The 21,339-nt window shown below is 34.3% G+C and overlaps 1 protein-coding gene across 5 annotated transcripts in view; it reads left to right on the top strand.

The window, feature by feature from the left end:
* CTNNA3 (catenin alpha 3) overlaps positions 1 to 21,339 on the top strand; it is a 1,780,789-nt gene that overhangs the window by 1,187,578 nt on the left and 571,872 nt on the right. For all 5 annotated transcript variants that reach the window (XM_021074380.2, XM_084997062.1, XM_021074383.2 and 2 more), the window contains one exon: positions 11,566 to 11,722. In XM_021074380.2, coding sequence (XP_020930039.2) covers positions 11,566 to 11,722 — 157 coding nt within the window. The remainder of the gene's footprint in view (positions 1 to 11,565; positions 11,723 to 21,339) is intronic.

Here is a 21,339-nt window from a genome sequence, read left to right as displayed (position 1 = left end):
TTCTGTGAATTTTGCATGTTAATTGTCCCTCAGATTTTGCTTTCGTTGCTATTATAGCCTCAGCTGATGATGAAGAAATATAGACCTCTCCCTCCCATTCCTCACCACTGAGGGCTGAAAATGAGGCTAGAAAATCAAAGGAAACATAGCATCTTTTATGTCAAAAAAAAAAACCAAACATCATAAACATTATGCTTGGCCCACATCATGCAGACCATCCAGTTCTTCCTCATCCATTATGTGAAATGATATTGGCTCTTCAAATAGACCCTGCCAGATGCTAAAAGCCATTGTAAGTTTGTCACCCATATTTCCCCAGAGAGAATTACCTCCTGTTCAAAGCTTTGTGTCCTGCTACTCAGTCTAATTTACATAGGTCCAATTCCCAGGAAGCAGTAGTACTTTAATCCAGAGTTCTATACATAGTCCAGTGTATTCAAGTCTGTAATTAAAAAACACAGCCTTATTTATCTTTGACTATGCATGTGATGGCTCAGGCAAGGTGAGCACAAAATAAATAGCCCTTTAAACTTAAGAATTTCAGGTCTGCATTCAATTAAGAGGGGCTATTTTCCAGTGTAGAGTATCATCATGTCTCCCTAGGGTAATATCCATCTATCAACCAACTCGCTTATAGCTGAGAATTCTGATGGTTTGTTTGTTTTACTTAAGAAGCATCCTCACAAAGAGAGTTCTCCTGAATGTAGGCCATTGCTTCTTCAGTGTGTAATTATTCCAATAAATAGTGCATTACTGTGGTAGTTCACATGCACCAGTGAATATGTTCAGCAATTAAGGACTCCAGGTCCCGGAGAGTGAAATCAACATCCAGAACTTTTACAATCTATAGTGATCAAGAAGTAGTCTTCTCTAATATAGTAGTAAATTTTAAACAATAATGCTTATAATTACTTGAGGGGGAAACATGATCATTTTTTATTCAGTTTCTAGAATGAAAATGACTTTATCCTCAAATTCTTAGTCTTACTGACTTAAAAAAATCAGGATTTTTAGGGAGTATAATAATACCTTAAGTTTATGTAGCTCATTTATGTTTTCAGGTTACTCATAATGTGCTCTTCAATTGAGGTCTAAATAATTCTATAGGTTAGATATTGTATTCCAAATTTGACAGATTAAAAAAAAAGATACAAAGATTGAGTTGCCCAAACTATATGTATCTTCTAATTCAAGAAAGGCAATTCTGATTCATTCACAGGGAATTTGTTTGCTTATTTTTTTTTTCAGATTATACATATAAGTGATAATATACAACATTTGTCTTTCTCTGACTTACTTTATTATGCATAATGCCCTCTAGGTCCGTCCACATTGTTGAAATTGGCAGAATTTCACATTTTTTATGGCTGAATAATATTCCATTCTATGTGTGCAAACATATATATTTATATACTATACTTATTATATATGGTATACAACGTACTGTGTGTGTGTATGTACATGTATATATATACACATCTTCATCCACTTATCTGTTGATGGACACTTGGATTACTTGGATAACTTGGATTACTTCCATAAGCTAGCTATTGTAAATAATGCTACTATGAATATTGGAGTACATGTATCTTTTTAGTTAGTATTTTCACTTTTATGAATATACCCAGGAGTGGAATTGCTTCATCGTATAGTGATTCTATTTTTAGTTTTCTGAGGAATCTCCATACCATTTTCCAAAGTGACTTCAATTTATATCCCCACCAATAGTGCACAGTGTTCCCTTTTTGCCACATCCTTGCCAACATTTGTTATTTGTGTTCTTTTTGATGGTAGATATTCTGATAGGTGCAAGGTGATATCTGATTATTGTTTAATTTGTAGGGTTTTGTTTTTTCTGTTTGGTTTTTTTTTTTTTTTTTTTTTTTTTTTTTTTTTTGCTTTTTAGGTTTGTAACCCATGGCATGTGGAGGTGCCTAGGCTAGGGGTCTAATTGGAGCTACACCTGCTGGCCTGTGCCACAGCCACAGCAACAACAGATCTGTGCCACATCTGTGACCTACACCATAGCTCATGGCAATGAAGGATCCTTAACCCACTGAGCAAGGCCAGGGATCGAACCTGCAACCTCATGGTTCCTAGTTGGATTTGTTTCTGCTGCGCCACAATGGGAACTCCTGTAGTTGTTCTAATAACTATCAATATTGAACATCTTTTGATGTACCTGTTAGCCATCTCCATATGTCTTCTTTGGAAAAATGTCTATTCAGGTCCTCTGCCCATTTTTTTTTTTATCTTTTTTGTCTTTTTAGGGCTGCACCTGCGGCATGTGGAGGTTCCAAGGCTAGGAGTCCAATCGGAGCTGTAGCCGCCAACCAACACCACAGCCACAGCAATGCATGATCCAAGCCATGTCTGCAACCTACACCCCAGTTCACAGCAATGCTGGCTCCTTAACTCACTGAGAGAGGCCAGGGATAGAACCCGTATCCTCACGGATGCTAGTAGGGTTCGCTAACCACTGAGCCACAACAGGAACTCCTGCCCATTTTTTAATTATGTTGCTTTTTTGATATTGTGTTGTATGAGCTTTTTATACATTTTGGATATTAACCCTTTATCAGTCATATCATTTACAAATATTTTCTTCCATTCAGTATATTGTCTTTTCATTTTGTCAGTGGTTTCCTTTGCTGTACAAACATTTTCAAGTTTGATTAGGTCCCATTTATTTACTTTTGCTTTTATTTCTATTGACTTAGGAAACAGATACAAAAAAAAAAAATTGCTATGATTTATGTCAAAGAGTATTCTCCCTGTGTTCTCTTCTACAAATTTTATGGCTTCAGATTTTACTTTGAGGCTTTAATCCATTTTGAGTATTTTTTGTATATGGTGTGAGAAAATGTTTTACTCTAATTCTTTTAAATATAGCTGTCCAGTTTTCCCAGGATCACTTATTGAAGAGACTATCTTTTCTCTATTATATTTTTGCTCCTTTGTTGTAGATTAAATAATTGACCATAGGTGTGTAAGTTTATTTCTGGGCTCACTAGTCTGTTCCTTTGATTTATCTGTCTGCTGTTGTGCCAGTACCATGTTGTTTCGATTACTGTAAGCTTCATAGTATAGCCTGAAGTCAGGGAGCATGATACCTTCAGGTTTGTCCCCTTTTCTCAAGATTGCTTTGATGATTCAGAGTCTTTTGTGGTTCCATATCAATTTTAGGAATATTTGTTCTTGTTCTTAAAAATGTCATGGGTATTTTGATAGGGATGGCATTAAATCTATAGATTGTTCTGGATCATATGGAAATTTTAGCAATATGAATTCTTCCAACCCAAGGACATGGGTTATCTTTGTATTTCTTTGTATCATCTTCAGTTTCCTTCATCCATGTTTCATAGTTTTCCAAGTATGGATCTTTCACCTTCTTGGTTAAGTTTATTCCTAGGTATTTTACTCTTTCTGATGTGATGTTAAATAGGAATTTTTTTTTTTTGGCTTCTCTTTCTGGTAGATCATTATTAGTGCATTCTGAATATTTTTTCTTAATTTTATTTTTATTTTTCCATCTACACGTTGGTAATAAAAGATTTTATATTTATTGTCTCAGGGAAATTTGAATAGATTATAGATCACTCCCTTACTTATCTTGAATGTGTGGTAAAATTGCTACAATACTGAATTTCCATTTTGGATGCCTTCTTTTTTTCTTTTTCTGGCCTCTATCTGCATAATTCAAATCTGAAGAACTAGAAAAAACTGGAAAGTCTTTGAGATCTCAGTTCAATGGGGGAAAATGCCATTTTAATATTTACCTTTCCCTAACTCTAATTATTGCTAACATTGACACTGGGTATATACATAGGGAAATCCTGGTGATCAGTCCATTGACAGATGTTCCTCAACTTGGCATGGGCCTTGAAATATCTTTATATAAAAATCTGATCAACACATTTTTTAGTTGAATACAGACCTTATCATTGCCACTATTTTTATCCTGTGATTCTAGTATTTAGTTATAAGAAAACCCATGAAATTTAAAAAAAATCACTTTATATACTAGTACCAGAGTTCATTAAAAGGATGCATTTATTCACTCAGGAAAAGGCTTTATTAAATGTGTAGGTCCACCAAGTAGAAGGAACTGTAGACTGGAGCCTCAGTTATATGGGAAGGGGGTTCTACTTGACACTTTCCACAGGCCCTGGAGAAATAACATTGAAACATTATTTTTCTGTAAAATGATGTGTAGATCATACATTTATCAAATGAACTCAATGTTCAGTCTAATGAGCATCCCATTACATAGTGAGATAAATACTCAAGAGGAAAAGGACATTGCTTTATGGGAGTGTACATTCAAGAAACCTGATATTTGATACAGCTTCCCTGAGGAAGTTATGCTTGATGTGAGCTCTATTAGATGAATTAGAGTTATCTAGAAAGAGGTAGAAATTTAGGGGGACTGATAGTAAATGATGCTAGAAACATAAAAAATTTGTCAAATATGTCAGGGCTTTAGGCCAAAGTAAGTACTTTTGGATTTGTCCTCAGATAAAAAGCAAGATGGGAACTTCATGAAATTTGTAATTTGGAAATATCAGTTTGTAGAGAGTGGCTTTGAACAAGGTTAAAATTACCTCAGTTGTCCCATTGGGAGATAATGATAACATAGAGGAGGCTTGTGTCAATGGACATACTGCCAAGAAAACCAAAATGGTAGGTCAAGGACATTAAGGAACTTTCTCTTCAAGGAACCCATTAGAGGGAGAGAGAAAGTCAGACAAAAGCAATTAGAAAGAGAGAGAAAGTTGTCTTGACCATTTTAACGCAATTTATACCCTATACCTTATATACTTATCTTCCTAACACATCTTGAGAGCTCAGGGAAATGCTTTATATGATCTAGATTTTATATATCTGTTAGCCTTTATTAGATATGTGTACATGACCTTTATTCCTTAACGCTCTTAAAGTATTTTCTGAATTTGTCCTATTTTTTGGTACTTTACATAAAAAGTAGATAAATACCAAATATGCTTTGACAACTAAAAAAGTTAAATTTCCTCTTGTTGCATGAACTCATTTCACTTCATAGTTTTAGGTAACACCAAATTGAAATTCCAAATGTGTGCAGAAAATGTCTAATCTCTAGCATTCAGACATTGCAAATATAGGCTTTTTCTTTCTTTTTAAATTTTGCCAGCCTCTTATTATAAAACACATTTTGGCAATTAAAAAATCTAGCATTTGCCTTTATATTTATATGGAATTGGATGATTCATTAAAAGGAACTTTGTAATGTATCTGACATAAAATTCCTTTTTTTTTCCAAAAAAAAAAAAGGGATTTATTTATTTGGCAAAGATATCAAATTCACTTTTAATTCCTCCACTTGAATACAAATGATTTGAAAGATAATAGGTATTTCTTTTATATTTATATGGAATTGGATGATTCATTAAAAGGAACTTTGTAATGTATCTGACATAAAATTCCTTTTTTTTTCCAAAAAAAAAAAGGGATTTATTTATTTGGCAAAGATATCAAATTCACTTTTAATTCCTCCACTTGAATACAAATGATTTGAAAGATAATAGGTATTTCTTTTACTCCAAATTCTAAATGTATTAAATACTTGAGTGGTAGATTATAATGGATCAAAAAGTCTGTTGTTTCTTCATTTTCATCAATATTTTCCATTACTTTAATTTGTAATATACAATATTGGTTTCAGAATTTTTTTCTTTTTTAAAGAAAATTTTCTGTTATTTTACTTTTATATTTCAGGTAAATCATAAAAGTATAGTGTTCCTGTAGATACAGTTGTTTTTTTTTTTTAAATTTATGTTTGTTCAACCAAGGGACATTTTTATAATTAACCTATCAATGATTGTTGAACCTATCAAAATTATAAATTTTGTGTGTCTGTGTATTTGTATATATAGTAAATTCCTGAAGTATTCTTTGTATTTTTTCCAAAATTATCTTCATGGAGCCAAACATTCATAAAATGTCAAAGTCTGTGCTAAGTGAGTATTAGTTGTTTTATTTAGTTAACCTAATTTAATTCTTCCAACAACCTTTGTAAAAGTAATTTTTTATAACCACTACAGATAAGGGATTGAGGCTCAAAGAGTAAGAAATTGATCTAAAATCATACAAAATTTTAATAATGGAGATGTATTAAAATGTGGGCTTATACCCCAAATTCCATTTTCATTTGTCTTTATAGATGAATATATAACCTATTTATTGTTATTTTATGCCAACTGATTCATTTGATATTCTTTTTCTTGCTCATTTATTATTTGATTGTACTGTCTTAATAGTGTAGGAGACCAGAAAACAGTATTCTGATTTTCATGTAAAATAATTGCCTTTTAAAGACCTTCTAAGGTGCATTACATTTTCCATAACCTAAGTAATCCTAGGTTGCATTTTCATCTTTTTTTAGCAGTATGGATTAAGATATATAAAACCTTATGTTGGAATATATGTAAAAGAAATGTATAGACTTTCATAGAATGCCATTTATTCCCAGAAATCAGCTTTGCCACCCTCCCTTTTTAACAATTCCTTTTCAGCCCTAGAGTATGTTATCTCAGTTTCTTGTCTATGTGTATCCAAAGGCAAGTTAAAGCCTCATGAAAAAATTCATGTGACTAGACATACTGTGTTTGGATCATCCCTTCATGGAGGAAAGAGTTTACAACATTGTTAGGCCAAAGTTGAATCCAATCTAATCATTTATAAACCTATGAGGCTCCATGACAAGTTATGTCTTTTCAGCACCATCCCTCCCCAACCTCCAAATACTTTTATTATTTAACATAAAGATGTGATTATGGAGATTCTTGATGACAAATATTACATGGCTTACTCTAAAATGCAAGGATAAGTTCCCATAAATGAAGTATAATATGAAATAAAACCAAAAAGAAAAAGTCATCAAAAACAAAGGAAATGCAGAAAAAACAACATAGAAAGTGAGAAACATTTCGTAGGAGAACATGATTTAAGCAAGTATGAAAAGAATGCACACAATTGGAGCCTTGAATTTGATGCCATTGCCGTAGTTGCTATGATTCCAAAATTATGACAGTGTTACCAATTAAAGTGGGTGTCCTATAAATTCCTCTCACATACTACCTTAGATGTATTTGAGGTATCATATATCTAGCTATTTTAATTTTCTCTACATGCCATGACACTGAGGTAATCAGACCTATAGGTACTCACACATAACTCATCGTTTTTAATCCACAAAGTGCTTTTGTTATATTAACTATGATTTTTAAGATTGTTTGTATCAATGCCAATACTGAAATATCTCTGAGGAAAATTAAATTACGTAGATTTATTTCTTTTAAAGTAACAGTTTTCAGGAATCTTTCAGGAGAAGTACATACATCTGATGATAGCATTAAGTCTGTGTTCAAATCTGAAAGAAACGGAAAGGTAACAGCTAACTCAAACACGACCCCCAACCCCTACCCCAGGGCAGACTTGCCTGTAATTTCTGAGAAAATGAGTCCTGTGAGAATTACTTTGACTCTTCTGTGTACATAAAATTGGTTTGGAGCAAGGTGAAACTCTAATTTAAGCCTCTTGCCTTACAATCTAGATTTCTCTTATAACTGCATAAATTATTCAATCTCTCTATTCCTTCATTGTCTGACCAGTAAAATGGGAATACTGGTAGGGCCTTCCTTTTTTTTAGGTCCACACCCATGGCATATGGAAGTTCCCAGGCTAGGGGTTGAATCAAAGCTGCAGCTGCCAGGCACAGCCACAGCAATGTGGGATCCTTAACCCACCAAGTGAGGACAGGGATTGAACCGGCCAGGGATCAAACCTGCTTACTCATGGACATTATGTCAGATTCTTAACTGCTGAGACACAATGGAAACTCCCCATTTTCTTCTTTATGTTCTTATTTTTAATCTTTCTTCCTTCCTTCTTTCTTTCTGATGCATACTGCTTATTGACTCAAATAACAATAACTTATTTTGTAATGTCACTTTTTATAGAGAAACTAAGTGGATGAGAACATCATCCTTTTATGACATAACATGATTCTAAATTTTAAGATACTATTTCATAAGAGAACTGACTGAGAAGGTGATTCACAGGGTCAAGGGCGATTCTGACATGGATATATCTCAACCATAATCTAAAGAAAGATGCCTTTGAAAGCAACATCATTCATTTCAGATTTCAATCACCTTTAGTCTTGCATGAAGAGGATTTAAGAATAGTTTCCACCTGCTGCCTAGCTATGTATCTAAAATGCTAGGAGTATGACATTGGGATGAAGGTTTCTTCTGCCTTAAAGAGGGTTTGCTCATCTTCTCACTTTTGTCTGCTTTTCAATTTAAGCTGAATATCATGAGTCAAGTAGATAAAGTTTTCTCATAGTGTGCAGTGTTGAGTCAAATTAGTTGGATTAGCCGCAGAACTAAAAATGTTCTTATGAAATATAACCTGCCTTATACTCATGATTCTATATCCCCACTGAGGGATCTGCACAAGTACTTTAAAAGTATGCTGAGTGTGAAGACATAATGTCAGCATAACCGCATGTGTGCACAGTTGTTCAATTATAGGAAGGATGAAACATTAGAAACCAGAGCCTCTGCAGTGTACACAAACATACCTTGTAAGTTAGTAGGTTAATAAAATTCTAAAACTAAAGTCCAGGAATACTGCAGTTATTACTTCTAAAGGTAGTGTTTGTTTCCTTAAAATTCAATGTGTTTCTCTTTCATAACAAAAAAAAAAAATAAGAGAATATCAACATACGATTTTTCAAGCAACTTTCTCCCCTCCTTTACCCCCAATAATTTGAAGTCATGTGAGTAAGGCACAGCCTTTAGATCACTGAGGAGGAAATATTCTTATTATTGTTGCCATTATATTTTGGTGAAATCTGAATCCTATATCCCATATTCTGCTATACCAATGAGTCCTGTTTTCCAAAAGTCCTTATTATTCTCAACTCTCCTATAGCATTTGACCTTTCGAAAAGATTTTCTTCCTCATCTTGACTCTTTAATACCTTACCTCTCTACCTCTGTGATGATTCTTTCTCTCATTTTTATCACTTGCACGTTATCTTTTCTTCATACGTGTTGGTACTTTCCAAAATTGTGTTCTCTCCTCCCTCATTCCATTGTCTTTGGTTTTCTTGCAACTTGATTACCATCTCCTCTCTGGTGAACATTCCCCAGGAGGTGGAGTTAGGCTCTACCTTGCTTCCAAGTCATCATTGCTCAGGTTATTGCCTTTTCCTAAATGGATATCACCTTATACAGATTCAGTCCTTAGAAACATCTCTTTTTTTAATGAAGCTGAGTACCTCTCCCATGTGTTTTAGGGCATCTTTCACTTGCCCTTCCAATATCTCTGACATTAGAGCACTTACATGTTGCAGTGGTTCTCAAAATGGGAGTCCCAGACCATTAGTAGCACTATCACCTGGGAACGTGTTAGAAATGCAAACTCTCAGGCCCCCAAAGAACACCAACTGAATCAGAAACTCCAGGGTGTGGTCGAGGAATCTGTTTTAACAAGCCCTCCAAGGTGATTCTGATACAGCCTAAAGTCTGAGAATCACTGGAATGCTGTAATTTCCTGGCTTTTGGCTAACTCCCCTTCTAGATTATGGGCTGTTTTAGAAACTATGGTAGAATCTTTTTCATTGTCCTGTCCTTAGTATGTACTGTAGAATCTGACACATTGCTGCTGCACAGTATTAATTTCTTTCAATGCATGAACAAATAAATGACAAAATGAATGATAACTTTTTTATGAGTCCCAATTTCACATCTCTGCTTGGCTACTAGATGATGAGTATACAAAGCCAAGATTATGGAGAGCCAACCTCTGTAATAGGAAAGCTGACATCTAATAGCATTCATTAACAATGTGCTCCAAAACTGTTGCACACATCTGCTTCTACAACTCTGACTGACTCTTTAACTCTCGGATGGCTCATTTTCTGTCAGTACCATAATCTTTCTCTTCATTACTCATGGAAAGACCTTAGATTTCACCTTTCTTGGAAGAATAAATTCATATATTATGAATATACAATTAAAACATATTCACTGTAGAAAACCTAAAAATAGTAAGTTATACAAAATCAAATAAAAAGCACTGGAAATTCTACCACACTGAGGAAACCAATGTTACTTGTCGCATAGATTATCTAACTTTCAGCTCTAGCATATTTGCTAGAAGTGGCATTCACCATGTTGTGTAATCTGCTGTTACTATAGTTTCATGGATAGAATTCCATGTCCTTGAGCATTGTTTTCCACAGATTAATTATCTACATGATATTTTTGGCAATGATTGATCTATCTTCATCTTCCTTTAAATTACTGAAAGTCCTTTCAAAACTTTTTCATTTACCTCCACGTTTTCAGCAGAAGCTCTTTCTTACTCCTGTTACCCATTGCAATAGCTTCCTTTTCCAAATTAATTTTTCTAAAGTATAGCTCTAAGCAAATCACTCCAAAGTTAAAATGGCTCCCCAGTACCTTTCAAATAAGGCCACAGTTCTGAGCAGTCAAGGGCTTCTTATACATGCAGGCTCTAGGTGAGACTACTCATCATTTTCATGGCATTTCCCCTGTTTTGTCACCTTTCGGGTATTGCCACTTCTCCGTCCCCAAACTGTTTCCCATTCATTATTTTACTCCATTTCAATGTGAGAACCTTGCCAAAATTGCAAACTCCCCATCCCTCACTATCATTCTACTCCTTACCCTCCATCTCTCCTCTGTTTTTTCTCCTTGGTTCTTAGAACCATCAATCAAACAGATATTTAACCTGCTAACTGCCTGTCTCCCCTAACTGGAATGTAAGCTCTGTGAAGACACTGAATTTTTTCTCTCTTGATCATTGCTATAGTCCTAAAACCAAGAGCAGTCCTTGGTATATTAAAAAAAAAAGAAAAAGAAAAAAAAGAGAAAGAAAAGAGAAAGAAAAGAAAAGAAACAAAAAAGACCCACTCAGAATATATTTGAAATATTGTATGGTGAATGGATGCATAAAAAAATGAATGGGTAGATAATGAATATCTACTGGTAAAATTCTTCAAGTCCTCATGAAATCAAAGCTGCTATTATAATTTGCATATAGTGGGGCATTTGTTACCTACTTGCACAATGCAAATCCAAATGATCTGTTAAATGTTACTCTTTCCTGAAAATTTTTCTTAGAACTTCTGTTGAAGGTGATCTCTCTGCTCTCTAAAGACTATCCATCCTTATTTGTCATTATGGTATGTATTGCATACCAAACTGAGCTACAGTTACATGTTGCCCTTCCCATGAAGTAATATACAACCTACTTAAAGGTAGATACCAATTATCTTTGTATCTCTTATAGTTCTTACTGCATTGATGCTTAATAAACAGTTCTAAAATTAACTAAATTATTAACCAAAAATAAAATTATTACCGAAAGCAAAGGAGTTATCCATGGGGGCATTTTACGTGTTGTTAACGATGAACATATCTTTTTTTTAAAGGATACCTATGGTAACTATTCCCAAATAAATCACTATGTGAACATTCTATACCTTCACAGATTATTAATGCTGCCCTTGCTTTGGCTGCAAGGCCCAAAAGTCAAGTGGTCAAAAAAACCATGGAAATGTACAAGCGCACATGGGAGAATCATATCCATGTCCTCACTGAAGCTGTTGATGACATTACAAGCATTGATGACTTCCTTGCTGTGTCTGGTATGTGTTTAATCTTTTAATATACACATTTGCTCTTTTTTCTGAACTAGGATAATGTTAAATATAATTAATCTTAGGAAATATTATGAGACTCTTTAGAAACAAGAGCCTTTCTGGAAGCAAAGTGCTGCTACATATGATCGACTCCAGGATAATGAACCTCATGCCTTGTAATCCATACAATTCAGCACACTATTTCTAGAAGAAATTGCTATTCACGGGTGAAGCGTGATCGAAAATAGTAGCTGAAAATCTCAGGCATGTCCTGGATTTTCAAATGAATTGTCATTTTCCCCACTTTAATATACTTATGTCTATTTATTTTGCTGTACTTTTTTTCCAACCAAATTTTTCTCCACTCAGAAAAACAATATACATTTATGGGAAAACTCTGCATTGATTTGAAATATAATATGTACTTCAACTACAATTATGTGTATTTTAATAGTGATGATCTGAAATCAAATAAGTCTAAAAATCTAGCTACATCAATAAGAGACAGGTTTGAGATGACATGTCTAACCCAGATGATTCTTTCATCACATTTTATAAGAGCAGCCCGCAAGACTATAGAATTATTCTCTTAAAGTCATATCCTCAGAACATAACTCGAATTTTGATTATAGTGTTGTGAAAGCAAAGAAGTAAATACTTTTTTTTAATTTTAATTTTTATGGCTACACCCGTGGCATATGGAAGTTCCCAGGCCAGGAGTTGAATCCAAGCTGCAGCTGCAACCTTTGCCATAGCTGTGGCAACTCTGGATCCTTTAACCCACTGAGCTGGGTTGGGCACTGAACCCACACCTACACAGTGACCTGAGCTGCTGCAGTTGGATTCTTAACCCACTGTGCCATAATAAGAACTCCAAAACTAAGCACTTTTTAATTCTTTTAACAATTAAGCTTCTCCTTTAAATTATATACTTTTTTTCTGAGAGAGAGATTTCCTTGGAATATAATAAGATTCATTTTTTTAGAAAATACAAATTCCCATGGATATTCAGCATCACTTTATCTTTTTGAAAATTTTCTGATTGTATATTTGTCTACCCTATTGATTTCATTACTTTCATAAATGTATACTTTCTCATCCTGAATAATAGTTTCAGAAACCTAATGTATTTTCAAAACACTCTAATGAAAAGAAAATATGTACTCATTAACTATTTTAAAATTGCTTTATCTCTTTAGAGCTAAAACTTTGAAAATAAAAGAAAATGAACAGGAGAAATATTAATATCCCTTGATACCATTATATATAATTTATTTCCATTGAGTATATTTATATATATGTATATATAAATTTATGTTTTAAAATAATTGTCTCAAATATTGCTTTTTACATGTAATAGTTGGCTGAATTTTCCCGATTATTATATTTTCTTTCAAAAAATCATTCATCTTCTCTTCTTTCATTATCATTTAGATAATTTTTAACTATTATAGGCAATGCTGTGTTAAGCATATTTTTATCTGTTTGCTATCTTCTTAGTATAGACTTTGCAAGGTGAATCCAGTAAATATATTATGTCAGTCTTGTAATTTAGTTGTTAAATGCTAGGTTCTCTTTCTTAGTTGGTTCTTTTGGTTACAAGGCAAAGAAACCTGTTAACACTTGATATAAAGCTAGTTTGTTATAAGCAAGCTGATCACATAGTAGGGGGAATCTCCTCGGCATACAACTACAAGAGGTATAATTGGCCAGACCTTACATGTTTAGAGCTGTGAGGAGCCTGGGATCTAAGCTACAATGTGAGTACTTAGAGCAGGAGCTCATGGTTTTCTTTTTAGTGCTAGATGAACCTGATCTAGCAAACTTCTGAGTCTGTTACTTTCTGTGAAAAACTGGCACTTAAGAATGTTTTGCTTGCATGTAAAAGAAAACTCATATGAAAGTTGCATAGATAACAAAACCTTTTAATTATCTTACGTGACTAGATGTTTAAGATAGTTGATTCTAGACATATGAGCCCTATCACACCAGAAGACTTGGATAGGAAGAGTTCCTATATGTGAGGAGAATTATCTTATCACTAACATTTTAGCATTGCCACTACAGGGTAGTAATAAAAGTGGATTAATATTTAATGTGTTTCATTATTGTTTTTAAATTCTCTACTAACAGTGAACTCCATGATTGTCTATATCTGGAGTGTACTGTTCTTACTTTCTTGCCCTTTGGTTGCCAGGTTGATTGTTGTTTCTTAATGACCTATGTAGACATCTCTGGATTTCTATTGACCTTTCCTCATGGTTGCATCTCAAAGCATTACACAATATCACTTAAGACAGCAAGGCTTTACCTTATCAAGGAGGAAGTCTTTCCCTGATGCCTCCCATCAGATTTTTTTCTCTTGTCATGATCAGAATTTGGTCCTGTACTTATTCCTGGACCAATTGATGGCAAAAGGAATTGGGCTTAGAGTGCTGATAAGTGGTTATCAAGTAACCAGGGCCAGAGAGAATAGTAGTCATAATTTGTAGCACTTGCTGACTTCTCTGATATAAACATCCCAACTCTGGCAGATTTCCAGCTACCACTGAACCCTGAATTGGGACTTGTGAACCAATATAAACTTATCCTTGCAGACCAATGGGCTTAAACCAATTAAAATTCAACCCTTCTGACTAGTCACTTACTATATGAACAAAATCAGAGATTATATCCATAGAAACGAATGGGAAATAGCTGTTGACTAGAGAAAAAAAAATGTGTTTGCCTAAAAACTTTAATGGCATCCACTGCTTTATCAAGTTTCTGTATCATCGTAAACTGACCCTCTGATAAGTTAGAATGAGCTCCAGTGATGTTTCCTTATTACATCGTAACTTTTCAACATCTGTTCCCATAGATAATGGCTTCTCCTCTCAGAATCTTCCCAGTCAAATAGATGAGAAATAATCTGTCTGGCCCTGTACATCTTTTTCATACCAGACCAGAAGTCCAAAGTCCAGCCAATAGATAGATTACTTATTCTCAGATAGCTAACCATGATCACAATCTGGCACCTTTTGTGTGGGACATATTTTCTTATAAATTACATGCATGATCAGCAGTGAACTTCATCTCTGGTACTACTTTACAATATTTTTTTTTTTAGAATATGCTACTTGGATTTGCAGGCTTCTAGTTTCTCTGTTTGCCAGGGTGAATGACTGACAAGTTAGTTCATAGGATAACAGAATTATGGATTGCCTTGAGAGTATTATGCTTTCACATTTCTTAAAAACATTTCATCTTTGTCTTGGGCTTCTTTCAGTAGTTGATAGCGTGATCATTTTTTTTTTTTTGTATAAGGATAAAAATAGGGGTCTTGAAAAGTTTTTCACTTTGCCCTGAGTCAATTGTGAAAATTTGTGGATTCTCAGAACATCAGTTCTCCATATTGAAATATAAACAAAAATTAAAGCCTAAAATCAGTGAGAAAATATTCTGGGACTTTGTTATTTTCTTGTCATTAGCAAAGGTAGGGATCACATTAGTAAAATGTTTGCCTTTCATAAAGTTTTAGCATGATTAGATCATCTAATATTGACTAGTAGCTCTTGGAATAATGGCATTGTCTAATAACAAATGTCTTATTTATCATATTTCCAAATATATATATATATATATATATCATTAGTGATTTTAAATATAATCATCAACATTCTCATGATACAGAAGTCAAAATACCAATTTTCAAAAGTCATTTGTTTCCTGCTCTATGTAGACTATTCCAAACATAAGTGCAATCAGTTCTTTCTTGAAAATCATAAGGAATATAGCTACCTCACACATTTATTTTGTATTTGAAACTTTTATGTGTAAAAATAAAATGAACAGTGAACCAAACCTACTTCCCAAAGCAGAGTTTGTTTGGCAAACTGTTCTCTGACATTTTGTTGTCCAAAAGAGGCTCTTTTTAGTTTAATGTTATTTATGTAATACTGTCAGTGTCATCTGGCAAGTAATTAGAAAAAACCTCCAAAATGCATTGGTCCCCAAACTTTTTGTCTTATCACTGACTGAAGGACTTATCCCCATACCACTCACTGTTCTTTTTTGTCCCTATCTGAAAATAAATACAGCAAAACACCTGTCAGAAAGTAGCTGGTCTACAGATCCTTTGACAACAAGGTCTGTCTTATGTATAGATTGAAGATGTGTATATGTGATAAGATTTGAGAACTCTATTTTTCCAGCCTACTGTTGTGGCTGGAATCCCCAGTATTAGTTATCCATGTACATAGAGAAATATTTAAGATCTTTAAAAGACAAATTTGGAAGAGGAAACATATTAACACATGGATCAACTTTTTGAACTAGATCATTAATTGACTCTTAGTGAGCTATAATCCCAAGGAATTGAATTTAGAATTAAACCTTAATAGAGAAGGGAATGACTTGAACCATAAGAGCTACTGAACAATAACTAAGAGTTGATTAAGTTACCTGTGTTTCACTTATTCTTTCATTCATTCATTAAATACTTATTGTATAATTTTAAGTGCTAAACCTCAGGAAAGGTCCTGGAGATTAAACAATGAGTAAAAGTTAGTGGAATAGATAACTTTGAAGAGAGGTGTGATGATGGAGATTATTGGAGAGAGGGAACCACAAGAGGAATGGAGGAAGCCACTGACAATGGTTTGGAATTTCCTAAATGAGAGATTGGCCACTTGCTGAATATAATTAGCACTATTGCTCCTTTACTGTAAAAGGTTTTCTCATTTTAAAGATAACATTATATTGAGTTTCAGTGTATTATAGCATTGGAGGATGCTTGAAGATTTTCCTTATTCCATGGCCTGCATTTCTCTATGATGTGTCTATTTTTCTCTGTGTCCATTGCTATCATTTCAGTTCAAGCCACTATCTCTTACTTGAATTGTCATGCAATCTTTCTAATTGACCCTCCTGCTTCCAAAGTTTTGCTTGAAGTTCCTCAATAGGTATTTGCCTAATGAAAATAAAAGTATTTATTTCCTTTTCTATTTTGTACAAGATTAATTTGGGGGATTTATATCTTAAGCTTTCATTAAATGTGTTCCGCCTTACAATGAATATTTTAAAAAATATTCAAATTATGAGAAGTAACTTTAAGCATTAATCATTAGAATGTTCTATGACCTTGACTTAGTGACACAAATATAATTCTGATATTGCCATAAAAAAATGCCCTAACAAAGGCCTCTGTGTTCATGAAATTGTTGTTAACTTGATCTTTGGCTTTTACAAAGTTGTATCTGAATCATCTGACAAAGAAAATAAAAATAGATTTTCTTTCCCTTCATAAGTTAATACTATGTAAATACATAATAATAGTATCAAGATCCAAATTTTAAATTAATTGCACACAAATTAAGCCCTAAATAAATCTCATATAATGTTTATGGAATAGGTGTTGGGATAAAAAAATGACCCCTAGTGCATATCTATGCAATTATAAATTATGTAATATATTATAACCACATATCTATTATCATACATTCTCTTACATATCTCTTCAACATATATCTACTTGAAATTTTAATTGATTAAAGGCACCAACACATAAAATACATTTTTTTAAACTGAAATTTAAAGTTATATTCTATAAAAATGAATTTTGATAAAAGTGTATTGAATATCGACTATGTACAAGGCAGTATGCTGGGAAATGGAGGAGGATTCAAAGAAGGAAAAGGCACAATGTTTGCTTCCAGGGAACTCATAATCTAGTGTATATAAGACAGATTCTGAAGGGTTATAATAGTCATATAAACAAAATGCCCCGTGAGTAATGCTGCTGGAGTGTCAAGCTATTGAGGGAAGCATTTTTAAGGAGATAGTGGTTGAGCTTAATTGTTGAATCAAACCTTGAAATAATATACCAGAAAGAGAGAAAAGCATGTGAAAGTGCATAATTGGTTTGAGGAATAGCAAGTTGGCTAGTATTATAGGAACAGAAGGTACATCTGGATTTGTACTGGACTCAAAAAGTCAACAAGTGACATTACATGCAGCTGTGAACATCTGTAAATGTAAATTGTCTAAAATTTTGTCAGTATCTTTAGTATTTCAGAACACTAACTCTAGATGCTGAAAAATGTTCTTATAGAAGTACACAGTATAGTGCTAAATAATACTTTAATTGCTCTTAAAAGTGAAAATAAAGTAAGCCCAACTGTTCCTTCACTCTCTTTACCCTGCCTCCAAGAAATGAAAACATAAGACTGACACATACATCTACATAACAATAGGAAGATGAGGTCAGAGCCAGACTGATGACTTACACCTAGCTAAGGCTGAATAACCAGGTGTGCATTAAGGAGAAAATAAGCTCCTCCTTGGTGTTCCCTGATGGCCCAGCAGTTAAGGATCCAGCATTGTCACTGCTGTGGCTAGGATCACTAGCTGTGGCTAGGATCACTAGCCATGGTGAGGATTTGATCCCTGCTTCATGCCATGGTACAGCAAATAAGTACATACATTACATATATATATATATATATATATACATACTCCTCATCAGAATAGTCCAGTGACGACTTGGAGCCAGGCTATTCTAAACCGTGGGCTAAAAACCACTGGCTAAAATAGAGACAGTATTCTTGTGGTTATAGGTGTTTTCCTCTGGGTCCTCTGTGATTACATTTTCATGTGATGGTATATAGCTCAGGCACTGTAAAAACTCAGAAAAATTATACACACGGCTTTATATAAGTCATGGGAAGTCAGGGAGAAAGTGTGCTTTTAAAAATAACTGAATAAGGGCTCCCACCAAATAATCCATTATTGCTCTGGCAATAGTTATGTTTTGAATTACTGCCTGAAATTAGATGACTGAAGGGTAGTTTGGGCATGTGAACTGGAACTTAGCGTAATGATTCCATGGACTAACAGACAAATTCACTCAAAATGCTCTCATTTGAATCAACAGTTAAGTATACTGCAGGATCACTATTTAAATATTATAAATTAGATCTTTAGGAAAGTCATAATTAGAAGTTATTTTTTTTTTTATTTTCTCAAAATCAGTCAGATTTTAGAATTTTTACCAGAACTTTAAGATAGAGCTCTAGGAATCATCAATAATATTGCTGATGAAATAAACAGCAGAAAGGGCTTACATTTTAAATTTATATGAACAGATAAAAAAATTTCCCAAGTTCTACAGATGCACCAGCTATGTACTTATAAGGGCTCTGATGAAACAGATCTTTAATAAAGGATTTGCTTAAAATTGTCTAGTGAGTATATGTACATTATTAATAACCATATCATTTGCCATAGCCAGACACATTGACAGAAAATTTTAACAAAGAAGAGAATCAAAGTGAGTCTCATAATTTCATTATTTCTGGGCAGTGTTTCAACTCTAAGCACATGCATTTGATCAGTGTAATATGGATGATAAAAAAATTCTTGATATGTTAAATCCTATGGACATTTTATAGGTCAGACAAGATATTAGAAGGGAAGTTTGTCATACAACACCCACTCCTGACCCCCACCATAGCTAATGAGTCCAAGAGGTACTCTTTTTTAAATTTGTATTATGTTTTTTTTTTCTGGCTGCTCCCTCAATGTATGGAAGTTCCTAGGCCAATGACTGAATCTGAGCCATAGCTGCAACTTACACCTCAGCTGAGGCAACCCCAGATTGTTTAACCCACTGCACTGGGCTGGGGATCAAACTCACACCTCCATGGTGACTGGAGCTGCTGAGTCAGTTCTTTACTCACTGTGCCACAGCAGAAACTCCCCTAAGAGGTGCTCTGGAGCATTCTGAAAAGACTTCAACTAGAGATAAAGGGTGCAGAAAAAGTAGGCTGATTGTTCCCTACATGCTTTCCAAATATCTTCCTCCAGAACTGGATTAAAGCATGCCCCCTACTACCCAGGTGGGTGTAGATTACAGGTTAAGAACCCAACTAGTATCCATGAGGATGTGGATTTGATCACTGGCCTTTCTCAGTGGGTTAAGGATCTGGTACAAGCTGTGGCATACATCGCAGATGCAACTTGGATCCCAAGTTGCTGTGGCTGTGGCTGGCAGCTGCAGCTCTGATTCAACCCCTAGCCCAGGAACTTCCATATGCCCCAGGTACAGTCCCCCCAAATTAATTTAAAAAAGAGATGAGAATAAAGTCTGATGACAATCAGACTCTATTATTTTCTAAGGTAGATTATTTTCTATATTTTATTACAATTTCTACATTTCTTATACTTCTATAATAAAAATGTTAGAATGGGCAGGAGAAGTAAATAGCAACATATAAAAGCAGGCAGCATGGTGGACTGTGTGCCTGGAGTAACAAGGTCTTCCCAGGCCAGCCATATCAGCACCTGAAAGTCAAAAAATAATGATCAGTCAGTATTATTGAGCTTGCTTGTGAATCTCAGTAATACAGCTTAAGAAAATGCTTTGTGAAGGTGAAAAATACCTAAACCTTTATCACCCAGTGTCAGTCTCTGATGGAATGATATCTTATGAGATTTTATGTCATTTTAAACATTTGTTTTGTGGGTGAAGGTGGGGAAAGGATGGCTAGATGTTTAAAAATATTTTTATTGTGCAACATTCAAGCATCCATTAAAGACTAGAGAGTATAGAATGGTAAACATTATAATTTTACCATAAAGCTTTATAGCCTTAACTTTTGTCACACTTGTTATTATATGTATAATTAAAGTCTCCTTTGTAACCTTTCCTAGGATTTTATAATTTTCCCTTTGCTAAGGCTTTCGATGAAAGTTCTTGCCTCCTAATAAGCATATCTGCATGACACAGTTTCTTTCTATTGGACTAGGAAATCTAGGGCATCAAAATAATCAGAACCTGCCTCAGGCAATAGAAACTTTTCACTTTGGGTATATAAAACTCAAAGCTAAAGCTGAAAATTTTCCCACAGGAGCATGACAGGCTTTAAATGATATTCTGTGTTACTGTCTTTTTAGCAATTGTGATGGTAAGTAATGGAAGAATGAATGTTCTTGAAGCAAGTACCCAAGGAACACTTTGGTATTGATAAGTTGATCATTTATTGATCAGTTTCTATCACCTTAGAGTTATAGTGGTAAATAATACACATTAGACTTATTCACAGGGGATCTGTAGTCTAATGGCAGAAACAAGCCCTCAAAAGTCAATTATAATCTGGTAAAATTCTTGGGAAAGTCCCTAGATTATCTTTCTATAAGCAAAGGAACTGTATGATAGCCAGTCTTTGAAACCTCATCATTTTTTATTGTTGCCTGAATTTATGATATTACTTTTTCATATTAACATTTAGTAGCTTATTATTGTTACTGAATCAGGTCCAGCTGCTCACCATTCAAAAAAATGATACTTGAGAGAAAAATAAATGTTGGTAGAAGGCAAAGTTGCTTTTAATCAGAATGTTGGCAATCTGGGGAGATGGTGCCCTCAGCTTCCCCCCAAACCACCTCTGAAGATTCTGCACAGCCGTGAATGCTTATAAAGGGAAACAGGGAAGTCATCTCAGTTAATCATTGAAATACGGAGTCATCGTCATTGCCATCCCCCACTGTGTGTAGGCTCTTTGACTCTTCCAATAGGTGTCATCATATTCACCCAGTTTGGTCACACAGTTTGTTCAGAAGATCATTGAAGCAGAAACTAGGGA

This window comes from Sus scrofa, chromosome 14 (genome assembly GCF_054392235.1).
Source record: "Sus scrofa isolate SSC_HxYL_T2T_F1_AM1 chromosome 14, Sscrofa_HxYL_maternal_Yorkshire_Landrace_v2.0, whole genome shotgun sequence".
Lineage (NCBI taxonomy): Eukaryota > Metazoa > Chordata > Mammalia > Artiodactyla > Suidae > Sus > Sus scrofa.
Note: the sequence above shows the minus strand (reverse complement) of the source record. Positions and strands in the feature narration are given on the sequence as shown.